Here is an 18,850-nt window from a genome sequence, read left to right as displayed (position 1 = left end):
ATACGGGACAGTTACATGTATGAACTGTAGAACATTTAGATAGATGGATAAATGTACAAATCCAGGAATGAATCAAGGATGTTGGTTTATGAATGACAGAATACAACATTGTGTTACAGGGGGTAGGCTTCAGGTCCTCATGAGGAAGCTGTGATATTTTGGTTTGTGGGAAACAGCACGAGGCCTCAGTCACAATCCAGACCCAGCAACATTCTATCTTGGTGATTAGAGGACACTCTGCTCATGTACAACACACTGTTGTCGCCCTGAAGCTAACCTTGTAGCTCGCATTACACCAACCTGACAGTCAGCACAGGCTAACATGTTCCTATATCATTTTAAAATTATTATAGGTAATTGGTCTAAATTAAATATAAGGAGACAATTATTTCAGCAATCATGAGATCTGCTGGATGTCACTCTGAAAATGTAGGTCAACGGTAATAAACCACATTGTAGATGTTTCCTGCAACGTTTGACAGCAGACAGGAATAAATAACATATTAAGAATTTGTACACAATATTACACATTATCTTTATCTTGGATGATGTTTTGTGGCTGGTCGTGGCAAAAGTAAAGGTGTCATTGAGTCATTTGTAGTGTTTAGAGAATGTAACATGTTGGACGGAAAAAATGTTCAGCTCATCTCCACACAGTCCGTCTACTATTGAGATCCATGTGGTGATTCTGATGCTGTTGGACTGGGGTCACTGTGGGCACCCTGACCGCCGAGCAAGCTGCCATGCACTCTGTTGACTGTGGCCGGCTTTCAGTTTCCCCCTACTGACCCCTGTTCACCACTTCATCATCACAGACACTGCCCTGACCACTCTTTCAGTCGTATGAAAACTCATTCCTTTTTTAGATTAAGAAAGTTCATTTGGTATTAGTACTGTATGCATTGACAGTCTGGTCCCTACATCTTGTGTAAAGTGAATGCTGTACAAAGACATGTGGCTTGCAGCTCTCTGCTGAAATGGAACCTATATTAGAAAACCTGGTATACGATTATCAAGGTCACCTGGTCCTTGTCAAACACACTATGGTACTGTACCCACCCTGTGCAGTCCACTCCACAGGTGTCTCCAGGAGTTAGATGGGTTCAAAGCCAGGTTGAGATTAGATTAGAGTAGATTCAAAGTTACCGTCATTACACAAGGCAGCAAAATGCAGTTTGGGACAAACCAGTGCAGTGGGCAGCAAATATATCATGAATAAATAAAATAATATGGTTTCTAAAATGGTAACTATGTAAATGGAAATATACAAGGTGAACGTGCTAATCTCTCCATAACTCTTTGTGCAGACAAACTGTGTTCTGCAGCTGCCATTTACACAGCTGCACTGCACTGGAGTTGTGCCAGGCACGTGCCGCGTAGCAGCACATCACAAACATGCACCTGCACACTCACTCACTCACACTCACTGACACAGTGAAGCGTCAAAAAACAGACCAATTTTTGAGGGTAAACTTTTTTCATGGAATAATCTTCTAGAGTCTTGTAGAGTTTGCATCTGGATGGAATTCAGCTATTGTGGGCTTATATATTTTTACCTTTGATTCCTACTGTCACGCATCAGAAGGTCTCCTAGTATATATAAAACTGCCAGGGCTGATTCAGTTCTTATCCCTATGACACGATGATGGTTCATTACTATCAAGTTGGTTTCTAAGATTTTATTGAGCACATATTTTTTTCCTATATTTTTTTATTAATAACACATGCAGACTCATCCCACTGCAAAACTAATGGCAGAAGTTTTATCAGTGCTCCTCTATGTGGTGAACGTGTGCTGCAGCACCAGTGCCAACATGGCACAACGCTAATGCTGCTGATGCTCACATAGATAAAGGTTCCAGCTGTGTTTTCCCAGCTGTGACACAGATCGCCTGATACAGGAGTTCAGTGACATCACACGTGCCCTTTCCTGGTACCATCGACACATAAACCATGCAGGCAATGAAATGAGAGCTTAGTTCATCGGACGCTGCAGAATAAGGCCACTCGTCTTACCTCCTATTTGGCCTATCACACCCCCTGCTGTGAGTAGTTACATATACAGCAGCTATTTTAAAGAGTCACTTTATGTTTGTGGTGATGTGGACACGTCAAAATGAAAACACTACTGATCATTATATTTATATAAGCGTGTGTCTGTGTAGTGATTATTACCTATAGATGTACAGCTTTATTTCCTCCAGTTGAGCAGTCGTCTTCAGTTTAAACTGTTCTAGTACATCCTGGTGGTTGTAGACTAAGCCCATACAAAATAAGATGCACAACTATGTATACATAGCAAAAGGAGCTTTAGAAACTGGGATGAGATACAGTTACACACAAGAATGCAGAAACAGCCGATTCCCCTCCGGGCCCCTAGAGGGCAGCGTGCCTCTGATGAAGAGGGCGGAAGTGACGCCAGCGTAAACCGGATGTACAACCAATAAGGGTCATGATCAGCGTGTTGTCTACGGCTGCTGTTTATATACGTTAGTACAGCTCGCGACATAATATTATATCATACGTGTGTAAAATAAGTGAAGATGAATCGCGGGTCTGGCAGTGAAGACATGTTCGACACTATTGTTATGGCGGATGAACGGTGAGTTTTCTGTTGGCGGCTGTTTGTTTTCTGGAGATTTATATTTGAGCCTTTGAGGCGCTTCGAGTTATTTCTCGGTTCAGCGAACAACCGACACAAAGCGGCGGTTGCAGTAAAGCCTTTATTCTAACGTATTTGTTACCAGTGGCCCCCGAAGTGTCACCCAGCACTGATATACAGAATGTGCTTGTGATTTTAATCTGTAGCTAATGTTAATATCAGTTTTCTTTCCTCTAGACTGGAGCTCATTAATGACAAGGACCGTGTCTGTAGTGTCTAATAACGGTCTCACTTGTCCACAATGTGATGTTTGCATAGGACTACTGTTTTTTTGCATTTTGTTAATGCGTGGCTCTTGTCCCTGACACACACACACTGCATATTAATACATTTTCAGGTTCCGGGGGGAGGGTTACCAACAGGGCTTTGAGAGGGGCACGCACCGCGGCCTGCACGACGGCCGTCGACACGGTGCTTCTCACGGCGCCAAGCTGTCCGCTGAGGTGAGTCTGCATTAGTCCAACTGTCATTAGTTTGGCTAAATCTACATTTCTTTGGATGACTTGTGTTGCTTCCAGCCTCTAAGGTTTGTTCACTGCCCTTTAAACCAACAGGTGTCCTTCTACCATGGATTTGCAGTTACTTGGAAATGTCTTCTTCAACATAACACAGATGACAAATCCAGGTACAACCTTTTTAGACAATGGAAATGAATTACACAGTTCATGTATAATGTTGTTAGTTAGATGATGTGGGTTGATCTCATTAGTTCGCTCCACATATAGAGACGTACTGTGTTTGCAGAGCAATTAACCTAGAATGAATGATTACTGTTGGTGTCATTCTGTTTATCTTTGCTTGCGTTATTTGTCAGGAAACGTGTTAAAGCTCTAGACGCTGTCTTGGGTTTGATCCAGAACTGTCCTCTTGATGACCCGCAGTCTGTCAAGCTACAAGAGGACATGGATAAGCTTCGAGCCAAGTTCAGACAGGTACTCCATTACCTTACACTAATTAAAATTCAACACGTTTATGAAAATCAAAATCAGTGCAGAATCAAACCTGAACAAGCTGAGCTTAAAACACTACAGAGAAACATTAGGTTCATCTTAGCCAGAAACTTAATGAATCAATGCAGTTTTTGCTGAAGTCTTGACTATAGGAACTATCACTAACTCTGATGTGACAGTTTTACAACCACTTGGCAAAACTCAGTGGCACAGATGGGTGTTCAGTGTCCGACTGTCATGTCACAATCCAAAATGTGTATCTTCCAGATTTGCTCAATGCTCAGTGTCCCAACTGACTTCAAGAATTACATCAAAACCTCTGAGGGGACATCTTTCTGAATCTCTGCTGAAGATGTGGCAATGCGCCGGTTTCTGTGCCCCAGCCAGAAGAATGGGAAGTTGCCCTGAGGCCACAGCCCTGACGTCTTGGTTCATGTCAGGGTCTGGACACTCTAGAGTGGGTATTGCCTTCACGTTTTGAGGTGTAATGTGCAATTGCTCTAGTTCCAGTGTGACCCATGCACGGGAGAGAGATGGTGTTTCCGTGGGTGAGAGGAATTATTGTAGCGATTCATTGTGTGAGACGCAGTGTGAAACCAAGAACCGTGCAGACAAAAGTTCGGAAGTGTGCTCTCTGAAGTGTTTGCCCTCTTAAAGGTGTCACATAACATTTGAGAAGATAAAACCTGTAACATACTACTACTTTTGTCTATGGATTACTGACAAATTATGGTATTTCTTCTACCGTAGCTTTAGTAAAGGACTTGCAGTAAATGAGTGAACACAAACTGCATTGTTGACTAATGCATAATTTTCACTAATACGTCATTTTGACAGATCAATTTTAGGCAAGTATCCAGTGTCTGTCATATAAGGTGACATTGTTGCATACAGTATTTTCTTACAGTATATCTTTTCCTCAGCGCAGTTAAGCATCAGACTATAAATTGATATTTTATAAAGCATCAGGTTTATAGTGAAGTGAAGAAGTGAGTGAATTGGATTTTCAGACCTACCAGGAACGGGTCCCTGTACAAACTGAACATAATGACAAGCTGCGCCTCTTTCACATACATATACAGTCACATTGGATTCTGTTAGAACCTGTACCAATGTTTGTAAAGTCCTAAATTTCTACAGAATTTATAACAGGGCTGCTGTTGCGGTGTTTACAAATCACGTCCTGGGTTTGACTCCAGGGTCATCCAGGTGTCAGACCAGGAGGTGCCTTTCTAGTTTTCCTCCCACAGTCCAAAGACATGTATTTAGTTTGATTGTACCCTGCTTTTGACCTGACTGTCAGCTGAGAGGTATACAGGAGTAAGGCTATGACAGTGAGTGAGGGAGGTTGTCACAGCAAAAACACCTGAGGTCGTGGGTGGCAACAACTACAAATCATAATGAAAAGTGCTGATCAGTGTTTGTATTAAAAACAAAAAAGTAATAAAAATGAAAAAAATAAATATATACAACATATAAATGTTTTTGTGGTAGCAGTAACTGCTGTAAATAATTTAGAAGAAAAAAAGCCTTTTATCATCAAACTTGCTACAATGGCACAACAAAATTGGTCCTGTGCATTTACTTTGTCCCCTGGATCGGTGGGCTGCCATGCAAGGCCCAGGGTGCGGCGTGTCTCACTTTGAGTTAGTGGACTTACCAGCCCACTGGTGTTTTAATATACAAGCTGACTGTTTGGCTACATCGGCTTTATTTTCTGCAGCCTTTCAGCCTCATACTGTGCCCAGCAAGCTGGGATGAACCTTGTGCACTACATTGCTAATGCCACTAGGTGGAGACAATGATGTGGCTGATTGGTGTACAAGAAAAAAATCTGTAAAGAGGTGTCAGTATTGGCACACACCCAAAATAAAGGACTAATAAAGGACTGGGATCTTAGTCAAAAAGCTTGCTGAGGACATGCTTAATTTCTGTTTTTAGTTGTTTTTCTGAACCTTTTGGTGCCTCCCAACATCATCTTGATTGCATTATTTTGCCAGCAGTTTTCAGTTTAGCGGGCACATATACTTACAGTAGTAGGACATTGGTTGTATGAATACTTTGTTGACTGGTGGAGTTGTACCATCCACAGTTTGTCTTTGAGCCATAAAGGAACAAAGATGAATATGAGGTTGTAACAGAATGTAATGATTGTTTATTATACACAGACACACACTTGTCTGTAATGAGAGCAGGTGCTTTGGTGTTGGTGATTAAACATTGTACAGGCTTTTAGATGATGCTCCTGCTGGTAGAGAGAAATTTCAAACCCCCGCTCCAACATAGAATAAAACCAGGTCACGAATCTATGCCACTAGGAGTGAATGTACATAGAGTTTACATGCTGCCGCTTTGTCCTCACACACCACACGCTTCACAACAATAGCATTAGGAGGCACCAGGGACAACCAAAGGGAGTTTTTCAGCCTTTGTCAGTCAGCCCGCTTTTTTTCCACGTCCAAACTCACACTGACAATAACCCGACAGCACGGCGTGTGTGTGTGTGTGTAGGGTACAGTAGCAGCTGGTTTATGCAGTGTCAGGCAGCAGGTGAACGCTGTCTTCTAGTCGGCAGCTTCTGAAAGCAAACAGAGAAAAGAGAAAGAGGGAGGCAGGGGGAAGGAGGGGTGACAGGGGCCAAATGAGAGAGGCTGCATTCAGATGAGTGTTTTAGAACAACTTGTACACTCTTAAAGTCAAAAAAATCAAAGGACGAGACAGAGTGAATGATTCTCAAATGAAGAATCCAAAGAAGAGAAAATGAATGGATCAATTGTAGCAGCAGTGAAGTGTAGAGAAGGAAAAGGGGGAGAAAGGGTGAGGAGTTAGAGGAGGAGGAATAGTAATCATAGGAGGAAAGGAAGGAGGAGAGAAAAAGGTGGAGAAAGATGAGGAGGAAGAGTAGGAGGGAGAGGAGGAGGGACTGGGGTCTTTGAGAGAATGTAGAGGAATGTGGGGAGCAGGTGGTGAGTGGTGACATGAAAAGCAGTGGTGACAAATGCAGCCGGCCGGCCGGCCGGCAGCAGAAAAGGCCTCTGAATGGAACGGTGGCATTGGATTTCACCACAAGCGCACCAAGAGGAGGCCGCGGGGGGGTGGTGTTGGTGGGTGTCCTCTGAGTCAACACACATAGTTTATACAAAATGCTTTCCTTCAGCTGAAACCTGTAGTTACACCTACGGGGTCCAGGTCTGGACTTTAGCGTTATGATTTGTTGCAGTAGTGGAAACTGAGCGGTTCTTACTGCAGGAGCTCATCCTGGTGCTTTCAGCTGCATCATAAGGACTTGGTGGTCTATTGGTTTGCTCAGTTCGCTGAATTCCCCATGTATTTGTCCTGTAATGAGCATGACAAATGAGCAAGCGGTGTCTACTGGACATGTGCTTAGATGCATCACAAAGAGCGATATATGAAGGGCCCAGAACAGAACAGAACAGCAGAACTGGACGGGAACAGAGACGTCGCCTCCTCAACTCAGCCGTAGAACTTCTGTGATTTCTGCTAAAAAACTGAGTTTTGACATTTCTTCTACAGCAGAAAGTTGTAGCATTAGTGTAGATTAAGTATTTCATATACCTTATGTTGTAGATAAGCTAATGCTAATGTGCTACTGCAATAATACAGCACCAGCATCAAGCTGCTTAGTTTATAACGCTGATTGGCTGTGTCTGTGTGTCGTACTCATACAACCATCCAGCCACACTTCATATTTTCAGTTCAGCATTTTGAGATTGGAGATATGGACTTCAGCGTTATATAAAAGGAACAAACCATGACCTAAGATTTATTCCATTTGTACACTTTTATAATTTGAAATGTTTATAGCTCAATACTCTCAACTGCTTTAAGAGAGTGGGAGAGTTAGAATGTTACTGCAGGTTTGAGTTCTTGTTACACAGGTGCTTGTATTGTCTCTGTCTTTCCTTTTATGTTGTTCATGTTGTTCCATCGCAGTAGTGAAATCAAAACATATGGTGAGAGAAAAAAATGGAATCGAATAGATGGTGTTAACGTTACTCTGACCTTTGACGACTTAGTTAGTTTTTAACTGAGTGAAAACAAGGATGAATCTGTCATGTCAATGCAACTCAATGCATGTTTTGGTCCAACCACAAATACAACTGAATCCTCCACCATGTGAAGATGAAATAAATATAAACATTCCTCAGCAAGAGATGAAGAGACTGCCATCAGTACCAAATGTGAAAGCCAGCATCCATGCAGAGGCATCATCAGTACTGAGTGAGCTGCAGGTTTCAGAGCATCAGATGCTCCCATTCACTCAGGTTTCTTTTAGGGAACATCCTACACGCATCATGATAACATCAAATCACATTCTGCAAATTCACACAGAAACTTTTGCCTCAAACAGTTAGTCACCTCAGTTCCCACACACTTCCAGGGTGTTGTCCAGGAAGAGGTGATGTAGCACAGCCGTCAACATGCGCCTAAAAAACACATCTTTTCTCCTCTAGTTGAGCCTCCACATGTGATGTGCCTGCGTGGCGCTGTGGCGGGAGGTGTCAACAAATCAACATAATCAAGAAGTACTGCATGTGACGTCTCTTACAACATGTCTATGTGTGTGTGCTGTGGGTCTTTGTCTGCTGCTGGTTGAGCTGGCCCTGGCAGGCCTGTGGGAAAGGATTAGTCTTTCACGCCTTTTTCTCCACACTGAAGCCCCATCAAAGACATTCCTTGCATTACAAATCAGTGAGTACTGTCTCTCACACACACGCACTCACACACACACCCACACACACGCAAATACAAATACTCCTGTTAATCATTAGTCAAACAATAACTTTAGGGATTCAGACAGAACTTTGTTGTTCTCTCTCTAACGAGAGGTCAGGACCAGAGCAAAAAGAAACCAAACCAGGAAAATGATCTCCAGTTATAGTACGTGTGTGTGTGTGTGTGTGTGTGTGTGTGTGTGTGTGTGTGTGTGTGTGTGTGTGTGTGTGTGTGTGTGTGTGTCTGTGTCTGTTTGTCTGTTTGTGTGTGTGTGTGTGCCTTTTTGTGAGTTTAGCAAATTGTGTGTTGCATGTGTCTCAGCATTTCATTCCAAACTTTTTTTTTAACTTTTTCTCGTGGAAGTGCTTGTACAGTTCTGAATTTTGAATTCTGACTACTCAACATAGAAAATACCTAAAATTATATTATAATGATATTAATTGTGTGGTATGTCATATATCAGCTCTTTCTGAATTTTTAGTTTCTGGGCAATAATGGGAAAAGAACACTTCTCAAGTGTTTCAAGAGAATCTAAGTAACAAATAGACACAATTCAGCACTATTCAGTTAATTCACTCTTTTTGTAAGGTCCTTGTGCTGCCGGGCAGATCAGGCAGTGATACCTCAAGGATGTATCAGAAGGTCACCAGTCATCTAAACCTGTGGCAGCTTCATTTAAATAATTACACAAGAAATTGCATACATGTGATCTGCTACACCGTCATAACCAAATTCACCCATAGTCAGGTTCCTATACATATGTTTTCTTGTAGCTGGTTGGAGTCAGTGACTGCACACACGTGAGGACCAGAGACATTAGAAGACATTTCTGTATTGCATGTGTCAGATGCCATAGTGAGGAGACCATCGTGATTGTTTTAAATGGCATGCTGCATCCCTGCAAATGGAGCTACAGCAAAGTGATGCATTGCTAATTCAGTTTTGTATATAATGCAATATACAGTAATCCAATATATATTTAGTGCCAATCCTTTTTTAACAATAATATACATTTCAAAAATCATATTCTGTGGTGATAGAACAGACAACCAGTTTACCCAAGTCATTCTAATTCACGTTTTTATTGTGTAGGCGACACAAATATGAATACACTGTTGTTCCAGTTAGAAACAACTGGCATGAAGTAGACACAACTGTGTAGAATGATTTGTAAAAACAGTCTATGGCTTACCAAGCATGACACTGAATCTATTTACAAACTCAAATCAACTTATTGACAGTTTGACAATTGGAGCAAAAAGCGTTTTTCTTTTTTATAAATATAAAAAGGGGGGAAAGGAAGAAGGGCCACAACGGGCCTGAAGGGGGGATAAAAGTCTCATTCACCGAGACAGCTTAACACTCAACAGAGTTATACATATCCCATTTTCTGTTATGGCACCAGTATCAAAGCATGCCCTGGACTCTCTGGTTTCCATCACGGATGCTTCATCTCAAGAACGTTTAACAGAGCTATAGTGGGCACTGAACCCACAAGTAGAATAGAATAAAAACTAAACAAACAAAAAGACTAAAAATTAGAAATAGATTTTGACTGTCACTTGAGGTATTGTGGATCAAAGCATTTCTGTACATCGTCTCATTTTTCCTTTTTTTGGAATAGTATGGAGAATCATGTAATTACAAACAAAAACTGATCACATAGAATCTACAAAAACATGAGGATGTCAATAACAAACATTTTCTATGAGAAAATTCAAACCTAGAATGGCAGTATATTGACATTTGTATGTATAAAAAAACAACCAAATGTAGCAGCAAATAACAGGAGAAAAGCATCGATTTAATCCATTACCTTTTTTAAAGTTTTTTTTAACCACATAGCTGGGATTTATTTTCTATAGCAGCGGAATACAAGGAGTGTTTTTCTCCTACTCTCTATCCTTAAAGAACAATCAGAAACCTAATTGACAGGGTCCCTACGCAGTTCGCAAATCCAAGTCAAAGTTTAAATTTGAGGATGGCAATGTGTTCACTTTCATGTCAAAAACGCCCTCTTCTGTCCTGTGCAGGAACCCTGTCTTGAACTCTACAGCACTGAGACACAGCTTGCTGTTGAGCTGTCACCCTTTTTGCCACTTTCTTTCTTCTCCACTGTCTGTCCTCTGCTCTCCACTCTGAGACATCCCCCTAGGAAACGCAGCCCACATATTTTAGGTTTGTGCAAAATCATGTCAATAGTCTCAACACTTCTCTCTCTATTGTAAGTTTCATCCCACAAGCAGTATTTGAAGTAAGGTGGAGGAATGGAGCAGATGTTGTCCTGGCAAATTAGATTCAGACTGTAGTATTAAAATATTTCTCATTGGCAGGGCTCCTCTTCAGCCGGTTAAGTTAAGCATCAGCAAACAGAGCCATGGTTAGTTAGCAAACCAAAAACGCAACCTAAAAATAAATATGTTTTGCTATATAAAAATAAAGTATTATTTTAAGTATAAAAATAATACTTCTTTTTACTTTACACTCTGGACCTTCAGTTTTTGGCTCTGCATGCAAGAGGTTTAACTTGAACTATGGCGGGTCTTTAGGTGTGTGAAACATTTACTTCTGTGAGACTCATGTGGGTGTCAAGCAGCATTCGTTTCTGCCATACGGCTCAATTCCTTTGTCCCAATGAATCTGTCCCAGGTGCAGCTGTATGCAGATGTTGTTCTGACTCTCCCATCACTAAAAGACTCCTGATGAACCCTCTTTCTATTTCCATGTTGTTTTACAAGTGTAATCACTGTGATTTCTTTAAACAAGCCAGCGGGGCTGACCAAAAGTGCTTTTTTTTTAAGAAAACAAAGATGGAATGGCATCAGGTTTAACTACACAGAAAGAAAACTGTGGATTACTCTGCTTGCATCTGTATCAATTTGATCTGATCAAATGACAGCAGCTGAAAGGTAGACGTCACCACCAGCAGTCCACGGTCCGTTCGCTTGTAACGACTGAGCATTTCATTACACTTGGATTCAAACCCAAAAGGCTTGGAAGAAAAGAGGTATAAGACTAATTGATGACAAAGTCTAAAATTATATAAAGTGACTAAACATAAGCAAGCAGGGATATAGAATGAATGTCTGCACTGCAACAAGACAAACATGGGAGATTGGACAGGAGGTCTAAACATTCTAGATTGAACAGAAAAAAAAACTCTTTTCCTCCTCCTCCTCTAAAAATGTCCAGATGAAGACCTGAAGACAGACTACAAGGACCTACTGCACATGATACTTTGGGATGTTTAAGCAGGCAGGTTGAGTCTGCAGTAATTTAAAGATTCCTAGTTTAATATTTAAGGGAATATGAAAACAAATCTACTTCAGCTCCAGCCCACGCGCATCATCGACATTCATTGTCTTTTCTTGCTGGTACATTTCTCTGATGTTCATCACTGTCAGGAAATGTGACTCTGGGGACTGTTGCGGGCCGGGCCAGGGGGGCGCTCGGCCCCGTTATGGCAGTCATAAGCAGACGGCGAGCTGTAGTGGCACATCAGACATGACAGAAGGCGGCGCAGCGGCTGCCACCTTCTGTCTGCAACTTTTTTCCCTATCACTCGGCGCGAACACGCTGTCTGTGAGTTCAGATGTTGATATCTCTGACGTCTGTCGGGGTGCAGGACAGGTCCACGTCCTCGTCCACGCGTTTGGTTTCTGTTGTGCCGCTGTGCTGCTGAGCTTGCCGCAGGCTGGACTCCAGCAGGGACTCTATCTGCTCCTGACACGACCGCAGGCAGTCCTGTAGGCACACGAACCACAGTGAGTCATTGCCAGCGTCTCCTGCAACGCTGCTTTTTACCACATTGGGGATGTGGGGCTTTGGGAGCGTTTGCCTACCGGGTCGCTGCGTATGACTTGTGACAGGAAGTTGGTCAGGTTCTCAGAGGACAAGGAGGGGTCTTGGCTCTTCAGGTAAAGACCTTGAACAGCCGCCACCACGCTGCCGGCTGCCACCATGGACGGAGGACTGGCAATGAAGTTAACATCTGCAGAGACACCACCGGGACATGTTACAGCGCACATTCCCAAGCAATTACAATTACAAGACATAATGTATACTTCATGTTGTTAGTACTAGTTTACTGGTTCTTATAAGCACATGGTCCACTAAACAAATGCCTTCGACTTCAAGCAGAAAAAAACCCACCCGTGACTGATTATAATCACAAAACGCTACATATCTGCTCCTCTAAGCCTTAAACATTTATTAACTAATAATGAGAACATGGCAGTCATGATTAGAATAACAAAACAAGAAAGTGGGTCAAAGAGGGCAAAAAGCAGCAATCCCAAACTGGGTTTTGGCTAAGCTATAACAGATTATCAAGTATAAGTTAAGACAAAAAGTAAGGAATATGTATATGTACAAGTCGCAGGTCCAGAAGATACATGTTAACGTTCTTAAATGACCAATATTTACTGTAACAGTGTCTTACCTGTGGCACAGAGGGCCACGAAAGTCTGGGCATGCTTTCTGAGGATCTGCTTGGTGGACGGATGGATCTTCAGTTTGGAGAGGAAGTGCTCAATGAAGTCGTGAGACGTGACTGAGGCCAGGTCCCACTTCAGCTTGTTGAGAACCAGCAGCTCCATTTGCTGTGGACACACCAAACCAGAGGCATTTACTCAAACTGACCCACTTATTGGACAGAAAAAATACTCCCCCTTACATCTGCTACAGCGCCATTTAATTCCTCTACTTTTTACAGTTCTGCCGCTTCAATCTTCACATGTAATTGAATTCTGTTGAACTGCAGACTTAAAATGCTGCATTTGTTTATAATAATTCTTTATTCAGTACTTATATGAAGAAGGTATCTCAGCACTAAAATGTACAGATCTACGCCTGCTTTTCATATTTACTGCTCAATTATGAATGCCTGCCATAAATATAAAGCTAAAAAATGTAGTACATATAATCAGTGTGATAAAGAATTGCAGAACAGCGGCCGATTCTCCTCGAATGGAGACACATTAAATTACTGTCGCAGCATAAAAGAAAAGTGACTTGTTCAGTTTTTCGCTGCCAACAGCCGCACCTTTGTCTTATGTCCACTAGGTGTCACTGTAAACCAGCGTTTTCTTGGCAGTCACTGAGACCATTCATGAAACCAGAGAGGCCTTCCAGTCACCATGGGAAAGTCACAGGCAGCCATTCAGAGACTGCTGCACCACATCAACATTTCCATTATATATTTAGTTTAAGTCCAAATGTTGATTGGCTTTGTTTGTACACATTCAGTGTTTTCTGATCATTGGTGACGCCGACGAACTAAAATTTATTGTAAACTATGCATTCTGGCCATGTGGTCTCCATTGCCTGCTGCGTGGGTACTATATGTGTTATGCAACATACATGTCTGCAGAACTCAATTACCAGCAGTTCTCCGGGCTGGACCGAGTTGTCCGTGTAGATACAGAGCTTCTCCGCCGTTAGGGGAACAGTCTCCTTCATCTTGGATGCTAGAAACATGCATGTAGCTCCCAACAGCTGTAGTCGCGTTTTCCTCGTGGCCTCCACTGATAAAAATCTGTCCAAATAGTTCATAGCCAGCGGAAAAACCTCCTCCTCGCATTTCTGTTCCTCGCAGACCTAGAAGGTGAGAAAGGCACTTTGAGTTGCGCTGCTTGCTGGAAGGAAATTGCACCATTCATGCGCATTATTAAGCCACCCCCCACCCCCCCACAAGCTCGACGTCGTATTCTTCTATATGCATTCATTAGCTACAATATTTTCAATCTTCTGAAACGAAATAAACATTTTGTGCAACAAATTCGTTTACATTTTAGAGTTTAAAGATCCCACGAGCCACGTCATTTTATGCAAACTCTATTTTACATGCAAACTAAAACACCCAAAATCACAATGTGCTTTACTGGGTAATTTATCGGAGGACGTTATAGGGCGTCGCAGTAATGAAAACAGTCGGGAATTAGTTTGCAGTCAGTTCTGACTAAGACACAAAGGTGGCGTCTAAGCAAGTTTCACTCTCAATTTCAACTTCGTCATCTTTTCAAAAAATATTTATAAATATTTAAAAATTGCCAGGCTGCGTACAATTAGCATGTAAATGATCCCCGTCGAATGCCCTATCGGAAGAGCGTCAGCTATGTCGAATCAGTATTGCAAGGATTTTTTAAAAATTAATTTCTCCGAATGAGGTTTTCACGTGCTGCAGGCTACACCTCCCCGGCTCCGCGGTGCACGCTTTCGGAAATTAATAAAAAATATAAAACCGCGAAGACTTCACTCCAAAAGTTGATGTAAATGTTCAATAACGCCTTAGCTATCAAATCCGACTGTTTACATGCATTTCATCATTTTGCAATATTCCAGAAATGTCCTTTTTCGCCAGCGACCTTCACGATTAGCACCGGCTCTTGTGAAGTAAAACAAACTTTACCAGCTCATACAATTCGAATGAGGTCTACCACCCGCAATGTACCAATCGTATGATATAGATGCATTTGTGGCTCATTTAGCCGAGTTACTGTCATTGTCGCCGACGTTATAGATTTTTAATGATATTAAAATCCTTCTCATATACGACAACAAAGATGGCGCGTAATACTGGCACGGGCCAGACTGCATACGTGTACATTGCTGGTTATTTTGGAATATTTCCCCGTGCAATTCCACCTCATAACCTTTTAGAAATGACACACGTCAAAGTAATGAGTAACAAAAGGTATTGAGGGCGAGAAGCGAGCGGCGTATGTAGCCAGTGTAGCCCGAGGACCACCCAGCACTTATGAGGACATACTTTTCAGAGCGTTTATGTAACACGCGCGGTGAAATGACAGACGTGCACCTCTCGAACGCCCCAAAAACGTCCACCTCGCGACTTAGTTGCGCTTCGAGGCGAACGCGACCGCTGGCTACGGGCCACAAACAAGTTCAGAGGAGGCGGAAAGTTAAAGGAAGTAAAACCAACCTCTAACATCCAGGTGGCAACTATTTTCCTCATTTTGGGCACAATTTCTTTCTGGACGCACTTAAAGTAGTTCGGGGACGGCAGGTAGTTCTCCTCCGCCTTCAGCATGGTGCGCAGGACGCGGTCGTTGAGCAGATTGACGTCCTGATAGGCTCTCCTGATGGAGTCCACCTCGCAGCACAGCAGCTGGTCCTCCATAGTGCGCTGCTTCTCTTCTTAATATTACCGCCGCCGACAGAAGTTGCGTATCGCCCGGCTCGAGCGTCTCTACGTGTCAGAGGCGACGGGCGACAGCGGACGGGAGGCCGCACTCGGGTGCTTTTTAAATCACTTTCTTCTCGCCGTGCCGCTGCGGCTGCTGCTGCGTGCTGCTGCTGCTGCTCCTCCGGTGTGCGCGAGCCCTCTGAAGAACGGAGCGCTTCTCCCAGACAAAAACCCAGCCGACGCACGCGCGCGCGCGCGCGCGCGGGCGGGCGCACACACACTCACACTCGCACACACGCGCACGCGCACGCACACTAGTTCGAAGAGGAGGAGAAGGAGGAGGTGGCGTGCACGGTGACGTCAGCCGTCGAGGGGGAGGGGGGATCAAAGAGACCAGCAGTCTGCTAGGGAGCGCGCGAGGAAGAGATTCTATTATATGCACACACCACACACACACACACACACACACACATATATACATATATATAAAGGTAAGGGCACCCCTTGTGTCCGCCCCCTTCTCCTATTGCTTCGTAGCTTCTGGAGAGGAGGTGGGAGGTCCGAGGCTGCGTCGGGGGGCCGTCTGTCCTCGGTGGAGCCGGGCTCCGGCGCAGGCCAGCCGCTAGCGTCGGTAGGGGGCGATAACGACTTTACAGCCCTTGTTCTTTATCCACAAGGCTGAATGAAAGTAGCAGCCCTCCCACAGCACATGAGGCGAGCACATGGGTCAACAGTGGAGTCTGAAACACACTGTGCTACTTTATTTATTTCCGCTTAGCACTCACAACTAAAAGGACAGGAAGGATATCAGCCACAAGTATTGTAGCTATTCTTCATGGACATGGACGTGCTACTATAAATATGCTTTTATATGTAATCTAGCTAATAGCTCAGCGGTAGATAATGTAGTTGTTGGCCATTCCTATTAACATTACAGTTAAATGAATCACACAGATCTCACCGTGTGACTCCTTCAGACAGCATCAAATGGAAGTCCAAGATCTATGTTGTAATTATTTGAGGACTGAGTCAACTCATCTGAACAGAACTTTACTGTAGTCGCTTTGTAAAGGGAAGTTGGATTTCATTGATTTTTGTGAACATGATCTTTTACTCCTTGATTATGTAATGCCTATGATCATCAGTGCTTTTATTCAGAATCTGTAGTGCAAAGTTTTGGACGTTTTTCCACAAGCACTCGCGCGCACACACACACACACACACACACACACACACACACACACACACACACACACACACACACACACACACACACACACACACACACACACACACACACACACACACACAAACGGGAGGAGACTGCAGTTGCACCAATGAGAGGAACTGCTGTTACTAGGCAGATGTCGGTGTAACTTTTCATGTGGGGAAAAAGTTCAGTGCACTGGAAAAGTTGACATTATTGATCACCCTTTCAAAGTCCCTTGACGTCGTAGAGTCCACATATTCCTTTTTAACACACTGCCGTGCGCAAACTCCGCTTTCTGTGTGTATCTGAGATATTCACTCTTAGCCAGAAGATTCATTCAGACAGACTAAGGAGAGGACAGATAAACCAATTCAGCAGGACCAAATGCTGTATTGTGACACTTACAGTTTGATCAGTCAGGTCCTGTTAGTATCAGTGTATTTAGTTACTCCTCTTAAACCAGCATTGGTGTTAAGTTGCTCTCATTTTAATCTAGTTTCAATATGAATTGGAGCTTTTCACATTCTTGGAATTCCTCTCTTGGCTATTGGATTGAATACCGTAATGCCTGAAGGGAGTTGCACCTCTGTGGACAGAACCTGGAGATACATCCGAACACATGCATAATATGTTGTTGTTATTAGAGATCAAATAATAAAAAGCGTGTGTGCTGTGTTTAACATGTGCTCATTGTGTATTTGAAGATGTAAATACACTGAAAACGTGCAAAACCTTAAAACGTTTTCCACTTTATTTACCTTTGTTTTTAGATTATATGTTCAAACGAACTCTTGATATTTGTTTTATGGACCATTTAAATGTTTCCAACCAAAAATCTGTTCTCTAAATGCTATTCTGATACAGTTATTTTTTTCTTTTAATTATAATCAATCAGGACTGTTTCATGATAATAAACCTATTAGATTTCCAGTTACATCTGTTTGTAACATTTACAAAACATAAAATGTTCTAATGATTTTATGTTAGCATTTAACAAAAAATGATTTAAAAAAATATTTTAAATTATTAAACATATTTGCAAATGCGAAACATGGTGGGAAGCAAAATATACAGAAGAAACATGAAAAAAGGAAAACAGGAATATTCTGAATCATGTTATTTCCCTCAGATTTGTTTTTTCTTAGAGGCGTGTTGAGTTCCTCTTTTTCACAGACAGATAGAGGCTTTCTGCGGGAAACAAAGGGAGCTGGAGCATGTGACTTTTGCAGTGAGGCTCTTCTAGCAGCTTTATGGTAACAGGGGAAGGTAGAGTTTAAAGGGACAGTGGAGAGCTTCCGTACTGATCAGCCACAGAGCCCCCACATCTACAGAATGAACTATGAGTCAAGGCTGCATTTACCACATCAACAATATTGCATCATGTCGTTTTTTTATTACTTCTTCCACAAGTTAAAATCGATTTCATTCATGTGCTGAATTTATTTGAATTGTTGAATCTTATTGACCGATTCATTTCATGTGTAATAACATCAATACTGGTTAAAGAAAACAAAAGAATGAATAAAAGACTGGGAGACTTACAATAGTGTCCTTGAGCTAAACGCTAAAATCAGCGCATCTTGTCAAATGTCAAATGTTGCTTTAAGCCAGAGGCCAGAAGTGGAGCTTGAACACACAAAACACCCAGAACAATTGTTTCCAAATACTTTCTGTACTTACTTATAATGTGCACAACAGCAGGGAAAGGTACTCTGTGGGTACAGTTAGACACCAAACCTTTTACATGGTCACGTTATTCCTGCATTGAAAAATTCAGATGTTGATGACAACCAAACATTGTGTAATTGCTTCATTTATTATGGCCGGCTAAATAGACAGTTGGAGTGGACTGGATCATCCGAAGGGGCTGTCATCAAGTGGACACGCTGTATGTTGAGTAGGCACACTTCAAAAAGCAAGGCGACAACCACTGTTCAACACTGGACATAATGGGTGTTTATCAGCTTTGGTGCGCTACATCAGTAAGATACAGGAGCTGATATCAATGAGCTGAAATATTAGAGTGTGGACCAAAGTACACCTTCTGACTCAATAACTGAAGCACCCACAACCACTGGTTATTGTTTTCAGACCAACTAAACCTGACCTTATTCATTTATTCAGATAAGCGTATTCACAGGACACTT

General features: G+C 42.5%; 2 protein-coding genes across 2 annotated transcripts; one reads left to right on the top strand and one right to left on the bottom strand.

Annotated features, from left to right (window-relative positions):
* The first annotated feature begins 2,435 nt into the window (after positions 1–2,435).
* lto1 (LTO1 maturation factor of ABCE1) lies at positions 2,436–11,145 on the top strand. Its single transcript, XM_029145222.3, has 5 exons — positions 2,436–2,602; positions 3,000–3,105; positions 3,217–3,287; positions 3,477–3,594; positions 3,880–11,145. The coding sequence occupies exons 1-5, from the start codon at positions 2,544–2,546 to the stop codon at positions 3,949–3,951; spliced, it is 426 nt and encodes a 141-aa protein (XP_029001055.1). The 5' UTR covers positions 2,436–2,543; the 3' UTR covers positions 3,952–11,145.
* Positions 11,146–11,363: 218 nt separating this feature from the next.
* Positions 11,364–15,717, bottom strand: ccnd1 (cyclin D1). Its single transcript, XM_029144935.3, has 5 exons — positions 15,290–15,717; positions 13,732–13,947; positions 12,791–12,950; positions 12,192–12,340; positions 11,364–12,093 (listed from the first exon to the last, which is right to left on the bottom strand). The coding sequence occupies exons 1-5, from the start codon at positions 15,485–15,487 to the stop codon at positions 11,938–11,940; spliced, it is 879 nt and encodes a 292-aa protein (XP_029000768.1). The 5' UTR covers positions 15,488–15,717; the 3' UTR covers positions 11,364–11,937.
* Positions 15,718–18,850: the final 3,133 nt, after the last annotated feature.

The sequence above is a fragment of the Betta splendens genome, chromosome 3 (genome assembly GCF_900634795.4).
Source record: "Betta splendens chromosome 3, fBetSpl5.4, whole genome shotgun sequence".
Taxonomy (NCBI): domain Eukaryota; kingdom Metazoa; phylum Chordata; class Actinopteri; order Anabantiformes; family Osphronemidae; genus Betta; species Betta splendens.
Note: the sequence above shows the minus strand (reverse complement) of the source record. Positions and strands in the feature narration are given on the sequence as shown.